The sequence below is a fragment of the Oratosquilla oratoria genome, chromosome 16 (genome assembly GCF_046742065.1).
Source record: "Oratosquilla oratoria isolate Oo_2021 chromosome 16, ASM4674206v1, whole genome shotgun sequence".
NCBI classification, from domain to species: Eukaryota; Metazoa; Arthropoda; class Malacostraca; order Stomatopoda; family Squillidae; genus Oratosquilla; species Oratosquilla oratoria.
In genome coordinates this window covers 58,173,540-58,196,833 of record NC_134792.1, presented here as the reverse complement: position 1 = coordinate 58,196,833, position 23,294 = coordinate 58,173,540, and the positions used below count along the sequence as shown (strand labels likewise).

Here is a 23,294-nt window from a genome sequence, read left to right as displayed (position 1 = left end):
TATATATATATATATATATATATATACGGTAGTTCCTTTGTATGGGGTTTAGTTATATGATTGGGGGACGTGGCTAGATATGGCGTATATATTGAAGTTACGGTAATGTAATTGGGGTAGGTATGAGAAAGGGATCAATGGATTTATTTAATGACATTAGGCATCTCGTGTTGGTGATGCTGCGGGGGCGTCATGTTTGTCTTACGTAGCATCATTGAGTCAAGTTGTTTTGTGATTGAGGAATTTGTGAGGTCTGCAAGATTGGGGTCTTGCTAAAGACGAGTACCATCTCACATGTGTGTGGATCACGTGCATGGTTGGTGATGGTTAGTGAGGGTTACAATATGTAGCAAATTGTAGTAAGCAGCTTTTCTGATTTGGCATACAATAACTTTGTCAAACATTAAACACTCCAGTGTATGTCCTAATTGATTTCTTGTGAGAATGGGCATTAAACACTCCAGTGTATGTCCTAATTGATTTCTTGTGAGAATGGGAGATTAATACAAAAAAGAAGTATAATGATTATATCCGTCTATATTATATCTAGAGTTAGAGAAGAATATCTAAAGCACCGTTTTAACATGTATCTATTTTAAAAGTGTTCTGAAGCTGCATTTGATTGAAGAAGCTTCCACTAATGATAATCCTGAGGACGAAAATAAGCATAGATTTATTAAAAGGTGACCACCAGGCCCAGGTACAACTTTCCATTTTCTCCTTTGTAATTTTATCTATTTGTTTAAAACTAATATCTTACCTCAGAATTATTATTTGAGGCATTTTCAACGAAAATGTTTGTCGTCTGCTGATTGGCATGAGGTGCTTATCAATCCAAGCGTCCTGTAGCGAAACTGACCATTTCTTCAGCGAAATTTAGAGTTTTTCATCGTCTTTTGAGAGTAATTTCGACTCCTTAAATATCTGTCCTACAGCCAAGATGTGCGGCGGATACACAGCATAGTTATGAACTGTCAATTTGAGCTGGGATATCTGAAGAGGTTTTCATATTAGTGCATCACTGATACATACCGTTGTGTGCATGTTGGTTCTGCAGTGATGTCTTCGGTCACTCAAAAATGCAAGGGTGGTATATATGACATATTCAATGTTCTTGCAATGTGCCATCACGTTCACATTGCGCGTCCTGGTTACCACAGTATTTGTAATAAAGTCATATCTTCGTCTCTGCCCAAGAGTGCCAGTAGAAAGATTAATTATGGTGATTTGTTTCTACTAGATAAAGATAAATATTCTTTGCTTACTTAAGAGACTTTGTTTTAGATTGTTTACACACTGCATAATAAACGATAGCTTCACAGCAAGTATCGCTGTGGGGAATTCCCCACTGGTGGGGAATGGCGGAGTTGCCAAGTGGACCGGTCGGACAGAAGAACCACTTTTTTTTTTTTTTTTTAATTGATGTGTTTTTGTTTCTTTTTTCACAAAGGATTACAAAGGCGGAGCATGCCGACAGGAGACCTTTTGATCCATATCCAAAAAAAAACAAAAAAAATCATATTAATAATAAATTAAAACTATAATAATGTAAATAACAAATAAAATACATAAATAAATGCATAGGTATAGTTGAATAACAAACAAACAGGTAAATAGTAAATGATAATAAATTGACATATAACTAATAATAAATGAAAATCAGACAGACAAATTATAACAAAACAAAAAACAAATAATATAACATAAATTATAATCATTACAGCATCTTACTTAGGTATTTATCTAAATGATTCTTAAAGCTTCGAACTGAACTACATTGCACTACCTGTGCAGGAAGTTTATTCCATTCATTAACTACACGGTTGGCAAAGTTGTTTCTACCTACTTCCAAATTGAATCTATTTCCGGACAGTTTGAGACCATTGTTTCTTGTCTGATTCTCATTCAATGTGAAAATTTGGTCACTTTTGATGTTGTCAATTCCCTTTAAAATCTTAAAGACCTGTATCAAGTCACCTCTGAGTCTACGCTTTTTTAGGGAAAACAGATTCATGTGCTTAAGTCGATTTTCGTATGATTTATTTTTGATATTTGGAATCAGTTTTGTGGCTCGCCGTTGTACTTTTTCCAGTCTGTCAATGTCTTTAATGAGATTCGGTGACCATACGGAAACAGCATATTCCAAATGTGGATGAACTAACGATTTATATAGCTTGTTAATGAGTGATGGACTTTTGAAATCAAAAGATCGCGCAATCAATCCCAGAATCTTATTTGCTTTCTCTGAGGCTGAAATACACTGCTTGGATGATTTGAGGTCGTTACTGATAATTACGCCGAGATCTTTTTCACTATCCACTTTTGTTAACGAATTTCCAAATAACTTGTAATCGTACTTACTGTTATTTTTACCTATGTGCATTACCTTGCATTTACTTGTGTTAAATTTCATTAGCCACTTTTCAGACCATTGCTGTAATTTATCTAAATCTTCTTGAATATCTAATTGGTTTGAGTGATCATTTGCCACTCCGCACAGTTTTGTATCATCAGCAAATTTGGAAACAGTAGATTTTAGTCCATGGTCTATATCATTTATATATACTATGAATAGAAGTGGCCCAAGAACGGAACCCTGAGGAACTCCACTTGCAACACTTTTCCATCCAGAAGTTTTTCCATTTAAAACAACTCTCTGTTTTCGACCTTTCAACCAATTACTAGTCCAACCTAATAGGCTACCACTTATTCCATGCAAAGCTAATTTAGTAAGTAGTCTTTCGTGTGGGTCGGTATCAAAGGCTTTTGCAAAGTCTAGATATATTAAATCTATATTGTTTCTTTTGTCATAATTCGAGATAACTGTGTTGTAGAATTCGAGTAAGTTAGTCACGCAAGAACGTTTCCGTCTGAAACCATGCTGGCTATCATTTATCAAACGGTTACTTTCTAAATGATATTCGATAGCATCTCTGATGATAGTTTCCATTATTTTTCCTACGATTGAAGTCAAACTTATAGGCCTATAGTTATTTGGTTTCTTTTTGTCACCTATTTTGAATATGGGAGTAACGTTAGCTAGCTTCCATTCTCTTGGGACATCTCCGGATATGATGGATTTCTTGAAAATAATTTCTAATGGAACAACAATCTCATTTTTCATTTCCTTTAAGATTCTTGGATGCCAACCGTCAGGCCCTGGTGTTTTATTAACTTTGAGTTTGTCTATACACCTTTTAATTTTTTCTTTTGTTATATTTACCGTAGTGAGTAAGTTTACCCCAGACTTTTCACAGGTTTCAGTTTGGAATTCACTTTGAGGTGTTTCGTTTACGAATACCGAGCTAAAATAATTGTTTAAGATATTACACATTCCTTCATTTGAATATTCAAGTTGACCGTCAGCAGATAATAGTGGACCAATGTGATTCCTAACAACCTTTTTATCTCTAATGTAACTATAGAATTCTTTGGGATTCTCTTTGGATTTATCAGCGATGTTCATTTCGTATTGTTTTGTTTGTTTCTGGTGTCTTGTTGTTGTCACATTTCGTGCAAACAAAAATTAAGGGCCGTAAAATGGCACAAAAAAACAAAGCGTTTATTTACGTACTAAACATTGCATGGGTAAAAATCGAATTTGTCAAAGACCGATGCTGTGGTGGGAAATGGAGAGTTGGCTCACTAAAAAGTGGGGAATTGGAGAAAAAAAGGTTAAGAACCCCTGGCTTAGAACATGCCAGTCCGTCCCAGCAAATGACAAGTGTTTTTTGCATTTATTTTTATACTGCACGCCCTTATTTAGCCAACTACTGAACTGTGATAATAATAAACATATAAAATTGAAATCAAGTTCCAGTTTAGGTCTAATAAAAGAAAATGGCTGTTTCAGAAATCGTTTAGTCAGTATTGCTTCTCTGAATTCAGAAAAAGGGATCCGCAGTATAAAAAAAAAAAAAAAAAAAATAGAAATTTAAATTGTATGTGTCTCCCTGTCTGAGAATATGGTTTTATGTATTTTGATTTACTCTTCCGTCTTGTTTTTTTTATATTTATTCTATGTAATTTCTTTCTCACTTATTAATTCTCCTGGGTTTATTTTTCTAAGCATATTTATCTGATAGATTTCATATATATATACCTTATAATTTGATTTGCAAATGCTTTAAAAAAGGTCTTTCAGTATTATTGTAAGATGATCTAGTTCCATCATATAGCTCCACGTATATTTTATGTACGTGAAATTGTTGCTGGGTCATTATCGTAAGCTTTCTTCTCCAGCTTTTCTTTCTGAGTTCTATATGATATTAATATATTATTATCATCCGGCTCTTTACTTCCCAATCATGTATACTCCTCGGTAGTTCTTTTAATTTCCATATTTAATTTGATATCAAATAGCCTGAAACACTCGACATTATCATTATATATATATATATATATATAATATATATATATATATAAATACCATGAAGAATGGACACAACTCATGACGTCACTCCGTAGTAGATGGTTCCACGGGTAGGTTTTACGAGAATGGCTGAAGCAGACGACATTTTGGGGATAGGATAAGTAATTTCAAAGTACAATAGATAAAATATGAACAAGATGTGTAATTTATTTTGCTTTTATTGACTATGGAAAGTACTCAACATTCTGGTAAAATTAGACACCTTTAATTTTCAAAGTGGTTACACTTTAAAGGGCACACATTACAGTTTATTAAAACTTGTAATATTAGGAACAAAGTTGGCAGAAACAAAATATTCAAAAGTCAACCACACAGTATTCATAATATGTACAAGAAAATTAAGTTCATCAGGAAACAAGGCAGGAAATCGTGATTACTGTAAAGGCAATGGAAAAAACGCACTAAGTAGATATGAGATTAGCCCCTGCAAGACAAAGATAAAATCAACAGGAAACTAATACCATGAGGCTGTTCTTTGAAACAGAGAAAATAAAATGAGCTGCAATATAATCTTAACGATTTCCCAATTTAATTTTCAGAGAAAATCCCAGCCCGAGTATCCCTTGGGGTCTTGTCGATGTTAGGTTTCATCAACCTCTACATAAGTCGGGTGAACTTGTCCATCATTATCGTGGCTATGGTTCGCCCGGCGTCTTCTAACCAGAGCGAAGCTATCGCCTCGGAATGTAAAACTGAAGAGTCACCTGGTAATTACAAAACATTCCTACATGGAAACTATAGTCTGTGCTGTGCAAGGAGTCTGTTTAGGGTGTGCCATACATGTCTCTCTCTCTCTTATACTCTGTATATAGTAAAGGAAGTCGTAAAATACAACGAGTATCACTTTTTAGGATTATAGCAACGATTACCTACGCCCCATCCCGCATGTCTCACCTGTGACACATCAACGTGGCAACATTGGGAGGAAAAAGCGCTGTTGCCACGTGTCATAGAATTTATTCATTTTGTTGTTATAAATTCTAAAAAGTTATATTCATTGTACTTTACAGCCTCCTTTATCGTATACAGAATTAAAGATAAAATACCACATAGATGGGAAATAAGAGAGAGAGAGAGAGAGAGAGAGAGAGAGAGAGAGAGAGGCAAGTACCACACCCTCTGTTATAAAAATTCTTATTCACAATGTAGCTACAGACTTCGGTCGAATTTTAACCAAAAATTGACTAACCTCTCCCTCCTCAGATAGTATTAATAACAGTGTCGTCACTGGAAATGTTACCAATATTAAGCCGACGGAAGTATATGTAAGTTGAATTTTGTCTTAGTTTTTCGAACATGTAAAAAAAAAAAAAAAAAAAAAAAAATGTTCTAAAGAAATATGAAGATAATAAAAAAGTTACGCTTCTGATAATTTCAGGGAAACTTCGACTGGGACGACCACATCCAAGGATTAATACTTGGATCATTCTTCTGGGGCTATGCCATTTTTCAGGTAAATTTCAACTACATTTACTTCTACTAGGAAAATCAAGGACAGTGTGTCCTTTAAGGAAACCGACCCGAAAACTAGTGAAATAAGGACAATCAGAATGTATATACTGTATATATAACGTGGATGCAGAAGTTTTTTTGTTTGTTTTTTTCCATTCCTGTCGTCATTTCAGGTTCCAGGAGGCCGTTTGGCAGAAATGTACGGGCCAAAAAAGATTTTCGGAATATCAATTCTAAGTGGTGGGATAGCGGCCATATTATCTCCAATAGCGGCAGAGACCAGCTACATAGCTCTCACTGTCCTGAGAGCCTTGCAGGGATTTTGTCAGGTAACTGTTTCTATTTTTTTTTTTACTACATTAATTTCTAATTTTCTTTTATTGCACTACTTTATGAAGGAATGGAGGTGGTTTCTTTTAATTATAATTCCTATTCGTCGGCTGTAAACTTACGTTAAGTTAAATGTTTCTATATATAGTACACTCAAACTCAGGCGAGCAAGTTTCAAATCACATGTAGGCTATACAGAGCGATCCTCTATTGTGCGAGACACTCGATTAATTAATTGACGCGAGTTTTGAAGAATCCTACATAATACTACACACGTACTTAAAACAAAATATTCTGTATTGATACAACTAATAATATATGCATATAACTCATATATATGAAAAAATATAATGATTCTTATCTAATATTTATAAAGATACCAGCGTATGGTACAGACCTAAATTTCAGTATTACTGGTACATATAGTCTACACAAAGTTATCATTTCAGAATACAAATTCCCTTAAATATCTTAAAAGGCAATTTTTTTTTTTTTAAACAGGTAAAACCTTGAACGATTTTTTTTTCTATTTGGCAGGAATGGAAAACAGATTTCAGACAAGTAAATTTCAATTCATTTTCTGATATACTTGATCTTAATTTTGTGAAGTTGTGATATGGTTCGGACACGCCAGGGAAACGAAACTCACGGTAACACTACGCACTCGGTTTTTATTTGACTCTAAACTCGTAAAGGTATGAGCTTGAGAGTAGAGGAGAACTTGAAGCTTGGACAGGAGTACTGCTTGTGGAGGAGAGCTGGTTGTGGAGGAGAGCTGGTTGTGGAGGAGAGCTGCTTGTGGAGGAGAGCTGCTTGTGGAGGAGAGCTGCTTGTAGAGAAGAGCTGCTTGAAGGGAAGAGCTGCTTGTGGAGGAGAGCTGCTTGTAGAGGAGAGCTGCTTGAAGAGGAGAGCTGCTTGAAGAGGAGAGCCACTTGAAGGGAAGAGCTGCTTGAAGGGAAGAGCTGCTTGAAGAGGAGTGCTGCTTGATGGTGTCATGTCCTGGAGTGAACTGAATTCTGAATTCCTAGGAAAGACCACCCGCTTGCGCGGGATCGGTTTCTGTGGGAGGGGAAGAATGTCTGTAAGAAAATGAAAAGATAGTAGCGTATAAAAGAGGGCTATTGCCACCGGGCGAATTAGCGAGCGATTTGGGGCAGTTGGTGGTCGTGGCTCGGGAGAAATGGACTGGGAGCTTGGACGGGGGTGCCGACACCGGGATTAGGATCACCAACGAAAGTTTAGAAAATGGTAGGAGGCGTAGTAGTAGAGAAAGGTGGGAAAACGTAAAAATCTTTAGTGGGAAGTAAACTGAAATGAGAAGATGCAGTATATGAGAAAGTTAGAAAGGAAGCGAATTTTAGTCGAAGAAAAAGTAAGTGTAGATGTTTGAGCGTGTGGCGTGGCTATGTTCATGAGAGGTGTGTGTATGTATCTTACGGGAAGTGAGTAGAGTTCACTTCCGGCGTGTAGAGCGCGTTCCTGTTAAGCCACAGGTGGGGCCTGAGTAGCCTGCTTTTCCCCAGGTTGGGTGTGAGGTCCTGTAGAGTTGATCCAGTGGCGGTGCGAGGGGGCGGGGGGGGGGGGGGCAGGCGGGCGGTGTAAACCCGTCTGCCAACGTCAACGAAGAGGTCGGCCGGCAGCAGCAAAGGAGATATGTCTCCTCGTCACCACCGGCGAGCGTGTAGAGCGCGTTCCTGATAAGCCACAGGTGGGGCCTGAGTAGCCTGTTTTTCCCCAGGTTGGGTTTGAAGGTCAGTAGAGTTGATTCAGTGGCGGTGCGAGGGGGGGCAGGCGGGCGGGTGTTGTATGATCTCTTTCCTTCCAATCACAACTCTGAAAACAGAGAATTACGTGATTGGGAATTGTGAGTAATATGTCAGAATGTAAACTCGCTCGCCAGCGTCAGCGAAGAGGCCAGCGTTAGGTTGCGGGCCGGTTGGACAGAGAGGTGTCCCAAATCTCTCCGTCGACCAGCCCGCAATCAGATTGAGGGTTCTGAGTGAGAGACGGTTTGGGCCTCTGCTAAGCCAACGAGCAAGTGTGCGTGTGCCTCTTTTCTTCCAAGCACTACTCTGAAAACAGAGAATTACGTGACTTGGGAAATATGTATATTTGTCTTGGTGTGAACCCGCCTGCTGACGTCAACGAAGAGATAGGCCTGTGGCAGACCGGCAGCAGCTAAGGAGATATATCTCCTCGCCACCACCGGTCGGCGAAGATTCCTGGGCGTTTGTTGAGAGCTGGAGTACAGAGACGTTCGACCTCTAGGAGCGCTGTGTTGATTCTGTCCAGTGAAGTGAACTGCTGCTTCGGCTTGGTCCCCCTCCTTATAAAGGAGGCTGGTGTGGACCCAGGCATACTGTCATGGGTCCTGATTGGTTCGTTCATTTTCGGTGGAGACGCTCTTTTTTGGTGTTGTTTTGATGTTTCTTGGCGTGTATTCTGCTTTGTAGTGTAGTGGGTGTGCTGTGTTTGATCCCCCACCACGCCATTCTGGTTCGGCTAAGTATTACACTACGTAAATTGCTAAACAGTTTAATGTGGTAAGTAGTTGTCACCCCAGAACGCCCACATGAAGAATCGTCACCTCATGAGACCCCACCTGAAGAATTGTCACCCCAGTACACCGAAAAACAACAGTGGAATAAAGAATAGGTTAGGCTGAATGAGGGTTATGCCAATTGTCATCAAGTTATACAACCGAAGAATCGTAAACCCAGGATGGCCCACATGAAGAATTGTCACCCTAGGATAGCCCACACGAAGAATTGTCACCCTGTCGAAGTCTGGGATGACAATTCTTCATGTGATCCTACGGCACTGCCATTTACGACAGACTAAACCGAAAGAGATGATTCTTAACGGGACTGCAGCGAGTCATCATTAACGTCTTATTCAGAATTTTCTGCCTCCTATACCAGTTTTCATCCCTAAGCTTGAGAAAAATAAGAATAAAGAACAATTGCCTCTTGACGAGTTGCGCAACTGCCCATGAGGCGAAGTCACACTGAATGTAATTGATACGTATGCACGCATATTATCAAAGTAAGTAATTCTAGTGTTACAACATATATTAGACAGATAAACATGATACATGCATACCTATGCGTTGTATTTAGACAATACTTTTCCTGCAAGCGTAAACAAGATAGCAAGTTTAGATTTTTTTTTTACGAGTTATCTTTAAGTAAATTTTTCCCTCTCTTCCTCAAAGACACCACACAAGTATGTCCACTATTTATGTATCTTTGCGATATCCATCTTGTAACCAGTTAATATCTCGAAATTACCACACATCCTTCAGGTGATCTCCACTGGTGCGATTTAGTATTGTTCAAGTACCGCCCTTCGAGTCCTGATTAGAATGCAAAGTCTTCAGAGGTTAATTGCTGCTACTCTTGGGCCTGCCGAACCATCATCGCTTCCACACACACACGTGTGCGCGCAGGCACGCACAGATAGAGATACGTCTTCACAGTTTGACGTGAGTGGGAAGAAGAAACAGAAGTTTTAAACAGAGCATATTCATGACTAGTTTCGTAAATTTACTTACGAGTTATCTTTAAGTAAATTTTTCCCTCTCTTCCTCAAAGACACCACACAAGTATGTCCACTATTTATGTATCTTTGCGATATCCATCTTGTAACCAGTTAATATCTCGAAATTACCACACATCCTTCAGGTGATCTCCACTGGTGCGATTTAGTATTGTTCAAGTACCGCCCTTCGAGTCCTGATTAGAATGCAAAGTCTTCAGAGGTTAATTGCTGCTACTCTTGGGCCTGCCGAACCATCATCGCTTCCACACACACACGTGTGCGCGCAGGCACGCACAGATAGAGATACGTCTTCACAGTTTGACGTGAGTGGGAAGAAGAAACAGAAGTTTTAAACAGAGCATATTCATGACTAGTTTCGTAAATTAACTTTCTCAAAGGTATAAACATGTATACGTTTGCACTTGTGGGTATGTTGTTTTTGTTTTTATGAAGTGTGTTTAATTCCTAGAGGAGGGTTCATTTTATTTTCTGCGTGTGGCAGTGAATATTATATTGCACTATTATCACATTTGTCATACACTACTTTTCGTGTATACAGGTGGGAGAGTGATGCAGAAGACATAAATTAATTATAGTCTGTACGCTGAGGTGTAGGTGTTGTGTCGAATTAGATGTTCATGTTTGGCGTGGAGCCTTTCAAAATATTTGAAATGCAGATTATGTTAGTGTTGGTCGAGTAGGTGGACGGTAACAGTTTGGTGTAGTGACTCAGAGGTTCTTAAGTGACTACATCACGAATCCGTGATGAATCGAACTGCGACGTTCCGAACCTTTTGATTGTAGTAGTTGTTTGTGGGGCATGTCGTCTGGCTAGATCCTAGGGACTGCTAAGTAATGATCTGACCAATATTAGGTACAGTCGTTGAGTGGTTTTATGTCTCCAATGTTGATTGTTTTGTGTAATAAAGAAGAAGTCACTGTTCTAGTCAAGGGTATAAAAAACGTAAGCCCATTGAGTCATTACACATAGCTAATTACACCAATAGAAAACAGAAATTACATGGACAAAAGCTTCCGCGATATTTGGTCTCCGGGAATGTAACTCTCGAAGTTCACCTGTGTGGGGTGTTCGATTAAATCTGCTGAGTTGTGCAGGTGTGTGTCATTTGTTGAGCCAAGTATAGTATGTGTGTGTACATATCTATAATTGAAAAAAAATATTATTGCACTTTGACACAATGTCTGTCTAATTTACTTTTTTGTGTTTTGTTACCGCTCTTGCGTGACAAATTAGTTTCACTGGGGCCCAGGGCTGTAGCCACGAGGCGGCTATGGGGGACTTAGCCCCCCCCCCCCGAATTGATTTTTTACTCAAAAGTGTTATAAATACACTACACCGGAAAACTTACAAAAATAAGCTAAGTTTATGGTGAATTTGCGATACATGATGTATATACATAAAATATACAATTATAGGTATAAGTACAGGCATACCAAATATTATCAATGGTTATGATATAGAAGTGTGTGTTGGCGCAGTATAGCGGTAGTCCCCCCTAAAGCATGATTAGCCCCCCCAAAAAAAAAAAATTAATTCCTGGCTACGGCCTTGCTGGGCCCTCATTTACCTATGGGTCGTAGTTTAGTTATGGCCAACGCTTTAGTAAATCCATGCATGTTATCACGTCGGGATGCGCGAACATGACATGCGCATGCGTTTGAACATTATGTTTCTCCTGATCAGTGACGGAAATGGTGAGGTTCTTCACATGAGCAAAGAAAAAAAAAAAAATAGCCACTTCACTTTGCGAGTGTCAGACTAGTTGAATGGAAATATGCACGGCTGTCCATGCTACTGTTGTCACTATAGGTGTTTTTTCTCCCGCAGTCTGTGGCCTGGCCTTCCATGCATGTGATGGTCGCGCAATGGATTCCACAACACGAGCGCTCTACTTTCATTGGCGCAACATTCTTCGGTTTGTGCATTTACTTTATAATTCTAGTAATACACAGAATTTGAACTGTACTCAAGTCCGGTTTGTGCATTTAACCTTGTCATTATAGTAATACACAGGATTTAAACTGTATTCAAGTTCGGTTTGTACATTTACTTTATCATTCTAGTAATACGCAGGATTTGAACTGTACTCAAGTAAGCTGCTGTGGCAGGAGATGGTTGATGTCGGGAACGTGGGTAAAAATATGATATGCTGCAGGAAAAAAAAATCCTGCATATGAAATGACATTCTGTGTAAATTATTGAAAAAAAAAATAGTTTGCCTTACCTACACACATATATCATCATATATCATAAGTGACAAACTATCTATAATCAGGATTTCCTGGTCATTATCTTCTTTTGCATTTCTAGTTTTATTTTATCTCCTATATTATAACTTCACAACAATCTCTTATTTTTTTCCCATATTCAAATTCTTGCACTTCTTCGCATTAAATTTCATCTTGGTTCCATTCATCACGCTGAACTCGTCTATTAGCGCCCTCAGGATCCCAAGGCGCCGTTTCACAATGACCTCTGCTGCCCCTTGTCCGTTTCCCTGCTCGCATTGTCGAGCGACATGTCCTAGTTCTCTACATTCGTAACAAATAGGCTCCGTCTCTCCACAATCCCTCGCGAGGTGGCCAAGGCGCCACACACATAACAAAGCATCATAGGGAGTCCCCTCCACCCGCTGTGGTCACCCCTGGACTCCCGCGTTTTCTCTTTTTTATCGGCCCGTGGACTCTGATGCAGTAGGTCTCCCCCTCTTCCCGGTGAGTCATCGTAATGGCATCTCGATCCTTGGTTTCGTTCAAGGCCTTTTGAATTCTCTGTCGCCATTGCCGCTAACGGCCTACCCTTCTGTGTCCTTGTGAGAAGTCTAGACCGGAGTACCAACATGTCCATACTCACAGACACGGCATTATCTATTTCCTGTAGTCCAGCAGACACGTGATTTGGGAATCCATTCACAAACACCATTCTATCTGTTCCAAGCCTTCATCTGTTTCGATAGTCCCGCTGATCTCCTAATTTCGTTGTCAAAGACGTCGACCTGTTCGCCAGCCGAGCGCATTCTTTGTAGCCGATTGAACGATTCGAACGCACTCTCAGCGAATGTCTCTTCGAGCCTCCTTTTTTTTTTTTTTTTTAACTTTTCTGCATCTTCTTGATCTCTCTTGCATTTCTAGGTAGATGGCCAATGCATCGCCTTCCAGATCAAGGGTAATATAGCTTGCGACGTCGCTCACACCGGTTAATTTTGCTACTAATTCTGCCTTTTTAACCCACGCGGTGACGTTTCTATTGCCATTAAACGGCTTTAGGGTTATGTTGCTCATCTTGAACGGTTTGCTCTTTGTGCTAGTCGCCTCAGCCATGCCTAGATAGCTCGTGGTCGCGGGGCAACGCATCACTTACCTTATCAGCGTCATTTCCTGCTTCTTCTTCGATGACGAAGACTCTTCGAGCTAGTTTCTTCTTCACTCGTATAGCCTATCAATCCTACCTGAGCTAATTATTCTCTACATTTTTCTTCCACTGCACTTTTCTCACTCACTCTTCCCCTCGTTCGCTTCACATATACACTGCCTATGTACATCAGCCAACGCCCATTCGCCTTCTTCTACATGGTGACCTTTGACCTGCCCCCGTGCCAGGGGTGCCAACTGCACACCTGTATCCCCACCACATTCACTACAGTCACACCACAACTGGGATGTTATTTGCCTTATTCTAATCTTGAGACAGTCTTACCTTCTCTGTTCTGATTTCAGTGTTAATAAAAAAAAAAAAAAACTAAGATGTAATGGGGACTTGAAATTGGAAAGGATGTGGGGGAGAAAAGGGACCACCTTAAAGAAAAAAAATATCATAGCAATATGTTGAACTTGAAAAGATAAACCCCACAGACTTAAAATATATGAACTTTCAATGAGCAGCAGATTTAGTGAAATAGACAAATGCATTTTATACATACAGGTGAAATGGTATCTGACTTGCTAGAATTTACATACTCACTTAACAACATCAAATAATGATTAAAGAATTGAAGACGAATTTATGCCATATATATATATATATATTATATATATATATATATATATATATATATATATATATATATGTATGTATGTATGTATATATTAGTGCTTGAAATCATTCTCTCTTGTTTTTTAGCCACAAGCATAGGTACAGTGACATCCCTGCCACTCTGTGGAGCCATGATCGAAGCCTATGGCTGGGAATCTGCTTTCTATTTAACTGGCATCCTCTCCCTTATTTGGTGTTTATTTTGGGCCTTCCTTGTATATGACTCCCCCACGCAACATCCAAGAATTTCCAAAGAGGAGCTTGAGTATATTCAAGACGACACTAAAGCCAGAGATCTAAGGGTGACTTCAACTAAAGTTCCTTGGAAGTCAATCATCACGAGCCGACCTGTATGGGCACTCATCATTACGGACACCCTGTCTGTAATTGGATTGTACTTACTGATCATCAAAGTTCCTTCATACACCAAGAATGTACTAGGCTTTTCCATAAAAGATGTGAGTAATAACTTTTGCTTTCCATACACCAGTTATATCAACTACACACACACACACACACATTTTTGTCGGATGGACGGCGAGGATTAGAGTTCTGAAGAAAAAGTGAAATTTTCGTGGACCTCAACGCAAAGGAAGTACCTATTGTATTTACAGGGAAGGGGATAACTCGTGGTGTCGTGGGAAAGTGAGGAAAAAGGAGAAGGGGAGGGATTACTGAGGGAAATGGAAGGAAATGAGGAAGGAGAAGACTTGGTCCAAGAGGCCAGATGTCTTGTAAACAAACGGAGGACCGATGATTCTGGTGATGGGATTAACAAAATTGTAAATATTAGAAATATAGATAAGAGCAGCACAATGGAAGGTGAGGATAATTTCCAGGGATTTAATGAGGGTGGGGGGGATACCAACCTCCCCCGATTGACAAGACTAGAGGAGAAACTTGATAAGATGATCGAACATTGGGAAGACAGGTTCGGTAACGTAACCAACATTGCGCAGAGAGTTGAAAAGTTGGAAGAACTAGAGAAGACAAGGCGAACAAAAATTTAACTAATGAAATAGAAGAATTAAAAAGACAGTTAAAAGAAGTAAAAGATGAGAATGAAGAATTAAAGAGGAATAATAAAGACAATAAAGAGGCCATAGCAAAAGAAGCACAGGGTTGGAAAAAAAATCCAGGAAAACAGTAAAGTTGCATTTACTGACATAATTAAACAGCAAATGAAAGAACAAACTGAAGACTCAGTTATCAAAGTGATGAGACAGAAGGAGAATATAGTAAGAGACTTAGCAGATAAAAAGAAATGTATAATTATATTGGGAATGGAAGAGAAACATAACCTAGATAGAACTTCAAGAATCTGAGGAAAAAGAAAAAGTAAGCAGTTTACTAGAATTAGTTCAGGAAGATGAACCTGAAATAATTAAACAAATTGAAGAGATGTTTAGGCTCGGAATATATAGTACAGATAAGACCAGACCAATTAAGATTAAATTCAGGTCACAAACAACAGCAGAGAATATCTTAGCAAAAACAGGGAAGCTAGCAGCAAGTGAACAATATAAAAAGGTATGGATAACAAGAGAAATGAATAAAGAGGAAAGAGAGGAAGAAAAAATGAAAAGGAAAGAAGTTAAAGAAAAAAACGAGACCAGAACGAAGTCAGAAAAAGAAGAATTCTACTGGAGAGTAATGAATATGAAATTGAGGAAATGGACCATAACAGAGAGAAACAAAAAAGAAACAGAGAATACAATGGAAATAACAGAGAGTTAAGAGTGTCCTACACATATATAGATGGATTAATAGCAGGACAGAATGAATTTAATGAGTATCTGAAGGAAAAAGAACCGGACATAATGGGAATTGTAGAGACAAAATTAAAAGGTCCACTACCACCCAACAGCATAGGACATAATGCATATAATTATTGGATTAGAAACAGAGAGATAAAACAAGGGGGTGGAGTTATGTTCCTGACTAAGAAGGATATAAACGTGAAGAGTGTCACATATGGAAAGAATAGAGTAGAGATGATTATGATAGAAGTAGAAGACAGAGATAAGAAGAGCAGAAAGTTTGTAATAAACTACGTGCCCCCAAAAACAGCCTCGTGGGAAGAGAGTGAACATAAAAGTATGTTAGAAGACACAAAGATAACATTAAACAAGATAATGGAAGATGGAGGAAGAATAGTTATGATGGGCGACTTTAATTGCAAAGAAATCTGTGGGAAGAGATGACTGTAAAGGGTGAAGAAGACTCATGGGGAAATGTTCTACTTGAGATGATTATTAACCACACAATGACACAATGGATTCAGGAGAACACTAGGTATAGAAATGAAGAAGAACCATCGAGACTAGACCTAATAATCACATCAGAACCTGAAATAGTGGAAAAGATAGAATACCAGGCACCAATAAGTAAAAGTGACCACATATTGATAGAACTAGAACTAAATGAGAAAAAAATACATGAAAAGAAATGAACAATATAGAAAAGGAAGATTGATGTATGAAAAAACAAATTTTGATAAAATAAGAGAATTCTTTCAAAATGAAAACTGGGAAAGAATACACAAAGATACAACAGTAGAAGAGAAATGGAATATTTTGACAAAAATTTATAAAAAAAAAAAAAAAAAAGGAGTGGAAAAGTATGTCCCAAGACAAAAACAAGAAAAAGAATATGTAAAGTGCTGGTACAACAAAAGTTGTAGGGAGTTAAAAGACAAAAGAGATAAAGCTTGGACCAAATGGAAGAAAGACAAAAGACCTGAAAAATGGAAAATATATACTTGTTATAGAAATGAATATGTACAAGTGTGCAGAGAGGAAAAGAGAAAATATGAAAAAGATGTCATAGAAAAATGTAAAGATCAACCAAAACTATTCTACAGATTTGTAAACAACAAACTGAAAAACAAACAAGATTTGGAGAAATTAAGACAAGGAGTTGAATACACAGAGGAAATAGAAATGGCGGAAATTATAAACAGGCATTTTAAATCAGTGTTTACAAGGGAGAATATACAACCAGAAGAGATCGAATGGAAGGAGAAAGTCCCACCTATGAAAGAAATAGAAGTAACAAAGAATGAAATAATGAAACACTTGAGTAATCTTGATGTTAGAAAATTGCATGGACCAGATGAAATAGCAAACTGGATTTTGAAAGAATGCAGAAATGAACTGGCAGACAAAATACATAGCATAATAAATAGTTCCTTGAAAGAAGGAAAAGTTCCAGAAGATTGGAAAAAAGCAAATATAGTACCTATATATAAAGGAGGAAATAAAGAAGACCCTACCAACTATAGACCAGTCTCTCTAACAAGTACAATAGCAAAAATTTGTGAAAGAATTATCAAAAGTAAATGGGTAAAATATTTAGAAAAAAACAGCGTGCTAAATCCAAGGCAATTTGGATTCAGACAAGGACGATCATGTGTCACTAATTTAATATGTTTCTATTCAAGGCTAATAGATATAATACAAGAAAGAGATGGATGGGCTGATTGTGCATTTCTAGACCTAAAAAAAGCTTTTGACAAAGTACCACATAAGAAGTTGCTTAAGAAATTAGAAACTGAAGGAGGAATACAGGGCAAACTGCTTAAATGGATGGAAGACTTTTTGCAAGAAAGAAAAATGAGAGTAGTGATAAGAGACAAACACTCAAAATGGGATGACGTAATAAGCGGTGTTCCACAAGGAACAGTTCTGGCCCCAATAATGTTTGCTATATATATTAATGATGTGGATGAAGAAATTGAAAGTTATATGAGCTTCTTTGCAGATGATGCAAAACTATTAAAAAAAGTGAACACGGAAGAAGATTGTGAGTCACTACAGAGTGATCTAAATAAAGTATGGGAATGGAGTAGGAAGTGGGAGATGGAGTTCAACACTAAAAAGTGTAGTATAATGGAATGTGGAAAAAGCAAAAACAGAATAACAGGATCATATAAATTGGGAGAAGAAGGAATAAAAAAAGTAGAAAATGAGAAAGACCAGGGAGTCATTGTTATGAGTAATATGTCACCTGAGAAACATATAAATAAGATTTTTGGAGAAACAAATAAGATTTTTGGAGAAACTTATAATTTAATAAGAACAATCAAAGTGGCATTTACATACCTGGATGAAGAAATGGTGAAGAAAATTTTAACCACTCTGATAAGACCAAGATTGGAATATGCAGCAACGATGTGGTCACCAAGTACAAAAAAATATATAAAAAAAACAAATTGAAAAAATACAAAGAGCAATTACAAAATTGGCACCAACACTCTCAAAACTATCATATGAAGAGAGACTAGCAAAACATGAACTACAGACACTAGAGCAAAGAAGAGAGAGGAGATTTGATAGCTATTTACAGAATCATGAAAGGCATAGAAATGATTGATAGAGAGAATCTGATAAAATGGGATGACAGAAATACAAGAGGGCACGGAAAGAAAATCAAGAAAGACAGCTATAGAAGAGATGTGAAAAAGAACAGCTTTCCTCACAGAGTAATAGACAGTTGGAACAAGTTAGATGAGAGAGTGGTGTGTGCAAAAACAATACATGAATTTAAAAATAGTTTAGATAAAATGAGATATGAAGACGGGACCCCACGAGCATAGCTCCCCTTCCCGTAAAATACAACTAGGTAAATACAACTAGGTAAATACACACACATGTCGGTCCAAGTGACAATGGAGTTTGGAACTCCAAGAAAACTTAAAGTTTCATCGATCTCAACGAGGGAGTACCTTTGTTGTATTAATAGGGAAGGGGAAAGCTCGTGGTGTAGTGGGAAGGTGAAGAAAAAGGAGAAGGGGAGGGATTACTGAGGAAAATGGAAGGAAATGAGGAAGGGGACGAAGGGGCCCAGGAAGTCAGACGGCATGTCAACAAGAGAGGGGCAGACGACAGTGGTGATGTCGAAGAGATTAGTAAAAATGTAAAAATTAGAAATATAGATAAGAGCAGTGCAATGGAAGGTGAAGATAATTATTTCCATGGATTTAATGAGGGAGGAAATGACAACCTCCCCCAACTAGTAAATCTAGAAGAGAAACTAAAAGAAATGATAAACTGAAAGAACTAAAGAAAGAGAATCAAAACCTAGCTAAAGAAATAGAAGAATTAAAAAGACAGTTAAGAGAAATAAAGAAAGATAATAAGGAATTAAAGAGGAATAATAGACTAAAGAGTCCATAACAAAAGAGATAAGTGGTTGGAAAAAAGTACAAGAGAACAATAAAATGAAATTTAGAGGTATAATGGAACAGCAGATGAAAGAACAAACTAAGGACACAGTTATTAAAGTGATGAGGGAGAAGGAGAATATAGTAAGAGACTTAGTGGATAAAAAGAAATGTATAATTATATTAGGGATGGAAGAGAAGTGTAATCCAAATAGGACTACAAGAATAAAAGAGGAAAAGGAAAAAGTAAATAAGATATTAGAAGTAGTTCAAGAAGATGAACCAGAAAGAGGGAAACAAATAGAAGAAATATATAGACAAGGGAAATACAATACAGATAATATCAGACCAACTAAGGTTAAATTCAGGTCACAAACGACAGCAGAGAATATCTTAGCAAAAACAGGGAAACTAGCAGACAGTGATCAATATAAACAGGTATGGATAAAAAGAGAAATGAATAAAGAGGAAAGAGAGGAGAAAACAAAAAGACTAGAAGCTAAGGAAAAAAAAAAGAGAAAATAACAGAGTTAGAAAAAGAGAATTTCTATTGGAGAGTAGTGAATATGAAAGTGAGGAAATGGTTCATAGCAGAGAAAAACAGATGGGAAACAGAAAACACGATGGAAGTAGCAGAAAATTAAGAGTGTCTTACACAAATATAGATGGCTTAATATCAGCCTTGAACGAACTGAATGATTACCTGAAGAAAAAGAATCCAACATAATGGGAATAATAGAGACAAAATTGAAAGCTCCACTACCACCCAACAGTGTAGGACATGGTGCATATAATTATTGGATTAGAAACAGAGAGGTAAAACAAGGGGGTGGAGTTATGTTCCTGACTAAGAAGGATATAAATGTGAGGAATGTCACATATGGAAAGAAGAGAGTAGAGATGATTATGATGGAAGTGGAGGACAAGGATGGGAAGAGCAGGAAGTTTGTAATAAATTATGTGCCTTCTAAAACGGCTTCGTGGCAAGAGAAAGAACACAAAAATATGTTAGAAGACGCAGGGATAACACTAAATAAAATAAAGGAAGATGGAGGAAGAATAGTTATAATGGGTGACTTTAATTGTAAAGAAATCTGCTGGGAAGAGATGACAGTGAAGGGTGGAGATGACTTATGGGGAAATGTACTTGATAGGATTGTAAAACATACAATTACACAATGGATACAAGAGAATACTAGGTATAGAAATGAGGAAAAGCCATCGAGACTGGACCTAATAATCACATCAGAACCTAGAATAGTGGACAAGATTGAATATAAGACACAACTAAAGTGACCACATATTAGTGGAACTGGAATTAAATAAAGAAAAAATACACGAGAAAAAACGAACAATATATAAAGGAAAGAATGATGTATTGAAAAGCAAATTTTGATAAAATAAGAGAATTCTTTCAAAACGAAAACTGGGAAAGAATACACAACCAGGAAACAACAGTAGAAGAGAAATGGAATATTTTGACAAAAAATTATAAAGGAGTGGAAAAGTATGTCCCAGGACAAAAGAAAAAAAATGTAAAGTGGTGGTACAGCAAAAGATGTAGGGAGTTAAAAGACAAAAGGGATAAAGCTTTGATAAAATGGAAAAATGACAAAAAACATAAAAAATGGAAAATATGTACTAGTTATAGAAATGAATATGTACAAGTGTGAAGAGAAGAAAAGATAAAATACAAAAAAGATGTCATAGAAAAATGTAAAGATCAACCAAAACTATTTTACACATTTGTAAACAAACTGAAAAACAAACAAGAATTAGAGAAGCTACGACAAGGTGGAGTTGAATCCACAGAGAAAATAGAACTGACAGAAATTATGAACAATAATTTTAAATTGGTGTATACGAGGGAGAAAATACAACCTATATATACGAGTGGGAGGAGAAAGTCCCCCCTATAAAAAAAGATAGAAGTATCAAGGAATGAAATAATGAATCACTTGAGTAATCTCGATGTCAGAAAATCGCATGAACCAGATGAAATGGCAAACTGGATTTTGAGAGAATGCTGGAATGAACTAACAGACAGAATACGTAGTCTAATAAACAGTTTATTGAAAGAAGGAAAAGATCCAGAAGATTGTAGAAGAGCATATGTAGTACCAATATACAAAGGGGGAAACAAGGAAGACCCTATTAAATATAGACCAGTCTCTAAAACTTGTGAAAGAATTATCAAAATTAGATGGGTAAGGCATTTGGAAAAAAAAAAAAAAAAACGTAATAAATCCAAGGCAATTTGGATTTAGACAAGGACGATCATGCGTCACAAACTTAATGTGTTTCTATTCAAGGCTAATAGATGTAATACAAGAAAGAGATGGATGGGCTGATTGTTCAATTAAGCTTTTGATAAGGTGCCACATAAGAAGTTGCTTAAGAATTTAGAAACTGCAGGAGGAATACGGGGCGGGCTGCTGAGGTGGATGGAAGGCTTCTTGCACAAAAAATGAGAGTGGTGATAAGACAAATATTCCAATAGGGAGGTGATTAGTGGAGTTCAACAAGGAACAGTTCTGACCCCAATAATGTTTGCTATATATATCAATGATATGGATAAAGGAATTGAAAGTTATATGAGCTTCTTTACGGATGATGCAAAATTATTGAAAAAAGTGAACACTGAAGAAGATTGTGAGTCGCTACAGAATGATCTCAATAAAGTATGGGAATGGAGTAGGAAGTGGGAGATGGAATTCAATATTGAGAAGCGTAGTATGATGGAATTTGGAAGAAGCAAAAAAAGAATAGTGGGATCATAAATTGGGAGAAGAAGAAATTAAAAAAGTAGAAAATGAGAAGGACCTGGGAGTCATTATTATATATAATATGTCCCCTGAGAAACACAAAAGATTTTTGGAGAAACTTATAATTTAATAAGAACAATCAAAGTGGCATTTACATACCTGGATGCAGAAATGGTGAAGAAAATACTGGTCACTTTGATAAGACCAAGATTGGAATATGCAGGGACGATGTGGTCACCAAGTACAAAAAAAAATGTATAACAAAACTTGAAAGAATACAAAGAGCAGTTACGAAATTGGCACCAACACTCACAGAACTATCATATGAAGAGAGACTAGCAAAACTTGAACTACAGACATTAGAGCAAAGAAGAGAGAGAGGAGATTTGATAACTATTTATAGAATCATGAAAGGCATAGAAACTATTGATAGAGAGGATCTAACAAAATGGGATAGTAGAAATACAAGAGGACACGAAAAGAAAATCAAGAAAGACAGTTATAGAAGAGACCTGAAAAAGAACAACTTTCCCCATAGAGTAATAGATGTTTGGAACAAGTTAGGTGAGAAAGTGGTGTGTGCAAAAACAATACACAAATTTAAAAACAGTCTAGATAAAATGAGATATGAAGATGGGACACCACGAGTATAGCTCCCCATCCCGTAAAATATATATAACTAGGTAAATACATTGGTCAAAGGGGGTTGATGAGACAATCAACTTTTTTAATTCTAGCTACTTATAGGTCTCTAATAAGAAAGTCTCCAGTCGAATACATGTAGGGGAAGGGGGAGCAACATCATTCAATTTAAGGTCATTGTTGAAGCATAAAATTTATGGATCCAACATTGGGAAAAGGCTGGTAGGGAAAATTTCTATTTTTTCTGGTATCACTAAGGATATGAAGCAAAAAAACAAGAAATCATTTGAGTTTTATCTACATTACAAAGTGTTGATTTTTTTTTACACCACAGGAAAGGACCAACACTCAATGGGTTCTGTCTCCTACTCTACAGTTTATCATATCTGGCCTCAAATTCATGTTCAGTTTCAACTTAGCCTATATCCTTGATTTCTAATTATCATGTTTAGATTTGAATTCATGTATTGTTCAAGCTTGGGCTATATCACTTTCTAAGTCACTCCAAGTATAATTGCATCTACTTGGAAAACTATTTCTTCACATCCATTAGACTTGTGGTCTTTCTTAATTTGTTCCCTTTTGGGGAGTAGATAAAGCTTCATACCCAAGGAGATGGGAACTGTAATGTAATTATTGTAGATCTTTTGGTAAGATTTATTTTAGGCACACCCTTTATATGGGGGATGAAACATTTGGTATATACATATTTTCAGTATAGAACCAGGATTTATTATATAAAAGGGAAGACACTCCAGGCTTAAATTGGACAATCTATTTACTCTGCATTTTACTCATGTATGTAATATCACTACAGAGTGGATTGATATCAGCCCTACCCTTCCTCTTGCGCTATTTTGGCGCAGTCATCTGGGGCAGCATTGGTCACCAACTGATTGTGAGGAAAATTACTTC

At 37.2% G+C, this 23,294-nt stretch overlaps 1 protein-coding gene across 3 annotated transcripts in view; it reads left to right on the top strand.

Moving 5' to 3' along the window:
- LOC143034048 (sialin-like) overlaps window positions 1–23,294 on the top strand; it is a 50,672-nt gene that overhangs the window by 11,361 nt on the left and 16,017 nt on the right. For all 3 annotated transcript variants that reach the window (XM_076199930.1, XM_076199931.1, XM_076199932.1), the window contains exons 3-9: window positions 4,972–5,139; window positions 5,636–5,697; window positions 5,811–5,885; window positions 6,058–6,213; window positions 11,604–11,691; window positions 13,896–14,266; window positions 23,197–23,294. The exon at window positions 23,197–23,294 is cut by the window's right edge and continues 35 nt beyond it. In XM_076199930.1, coding sequence (XP_076056045.1) covers window positions 4,972–5,139; window positions 5,636–5,697; window positions 5,811–5,885; window positions 6,058–6,213; window positions 11,604–11,691; window positions 13,896–14,266; window positions 23,197–23,294 — 1,018 coding nt within the window. The remainder of the gene's footprint in view (window positions 1–4,971; window positions 5,140–5,635; window positions 5,698–5,810; window positions 5,886–6,057; window positions 6,214–11,603; window positions 11,692–13,895; window positions 14,267–23,196) is intronic.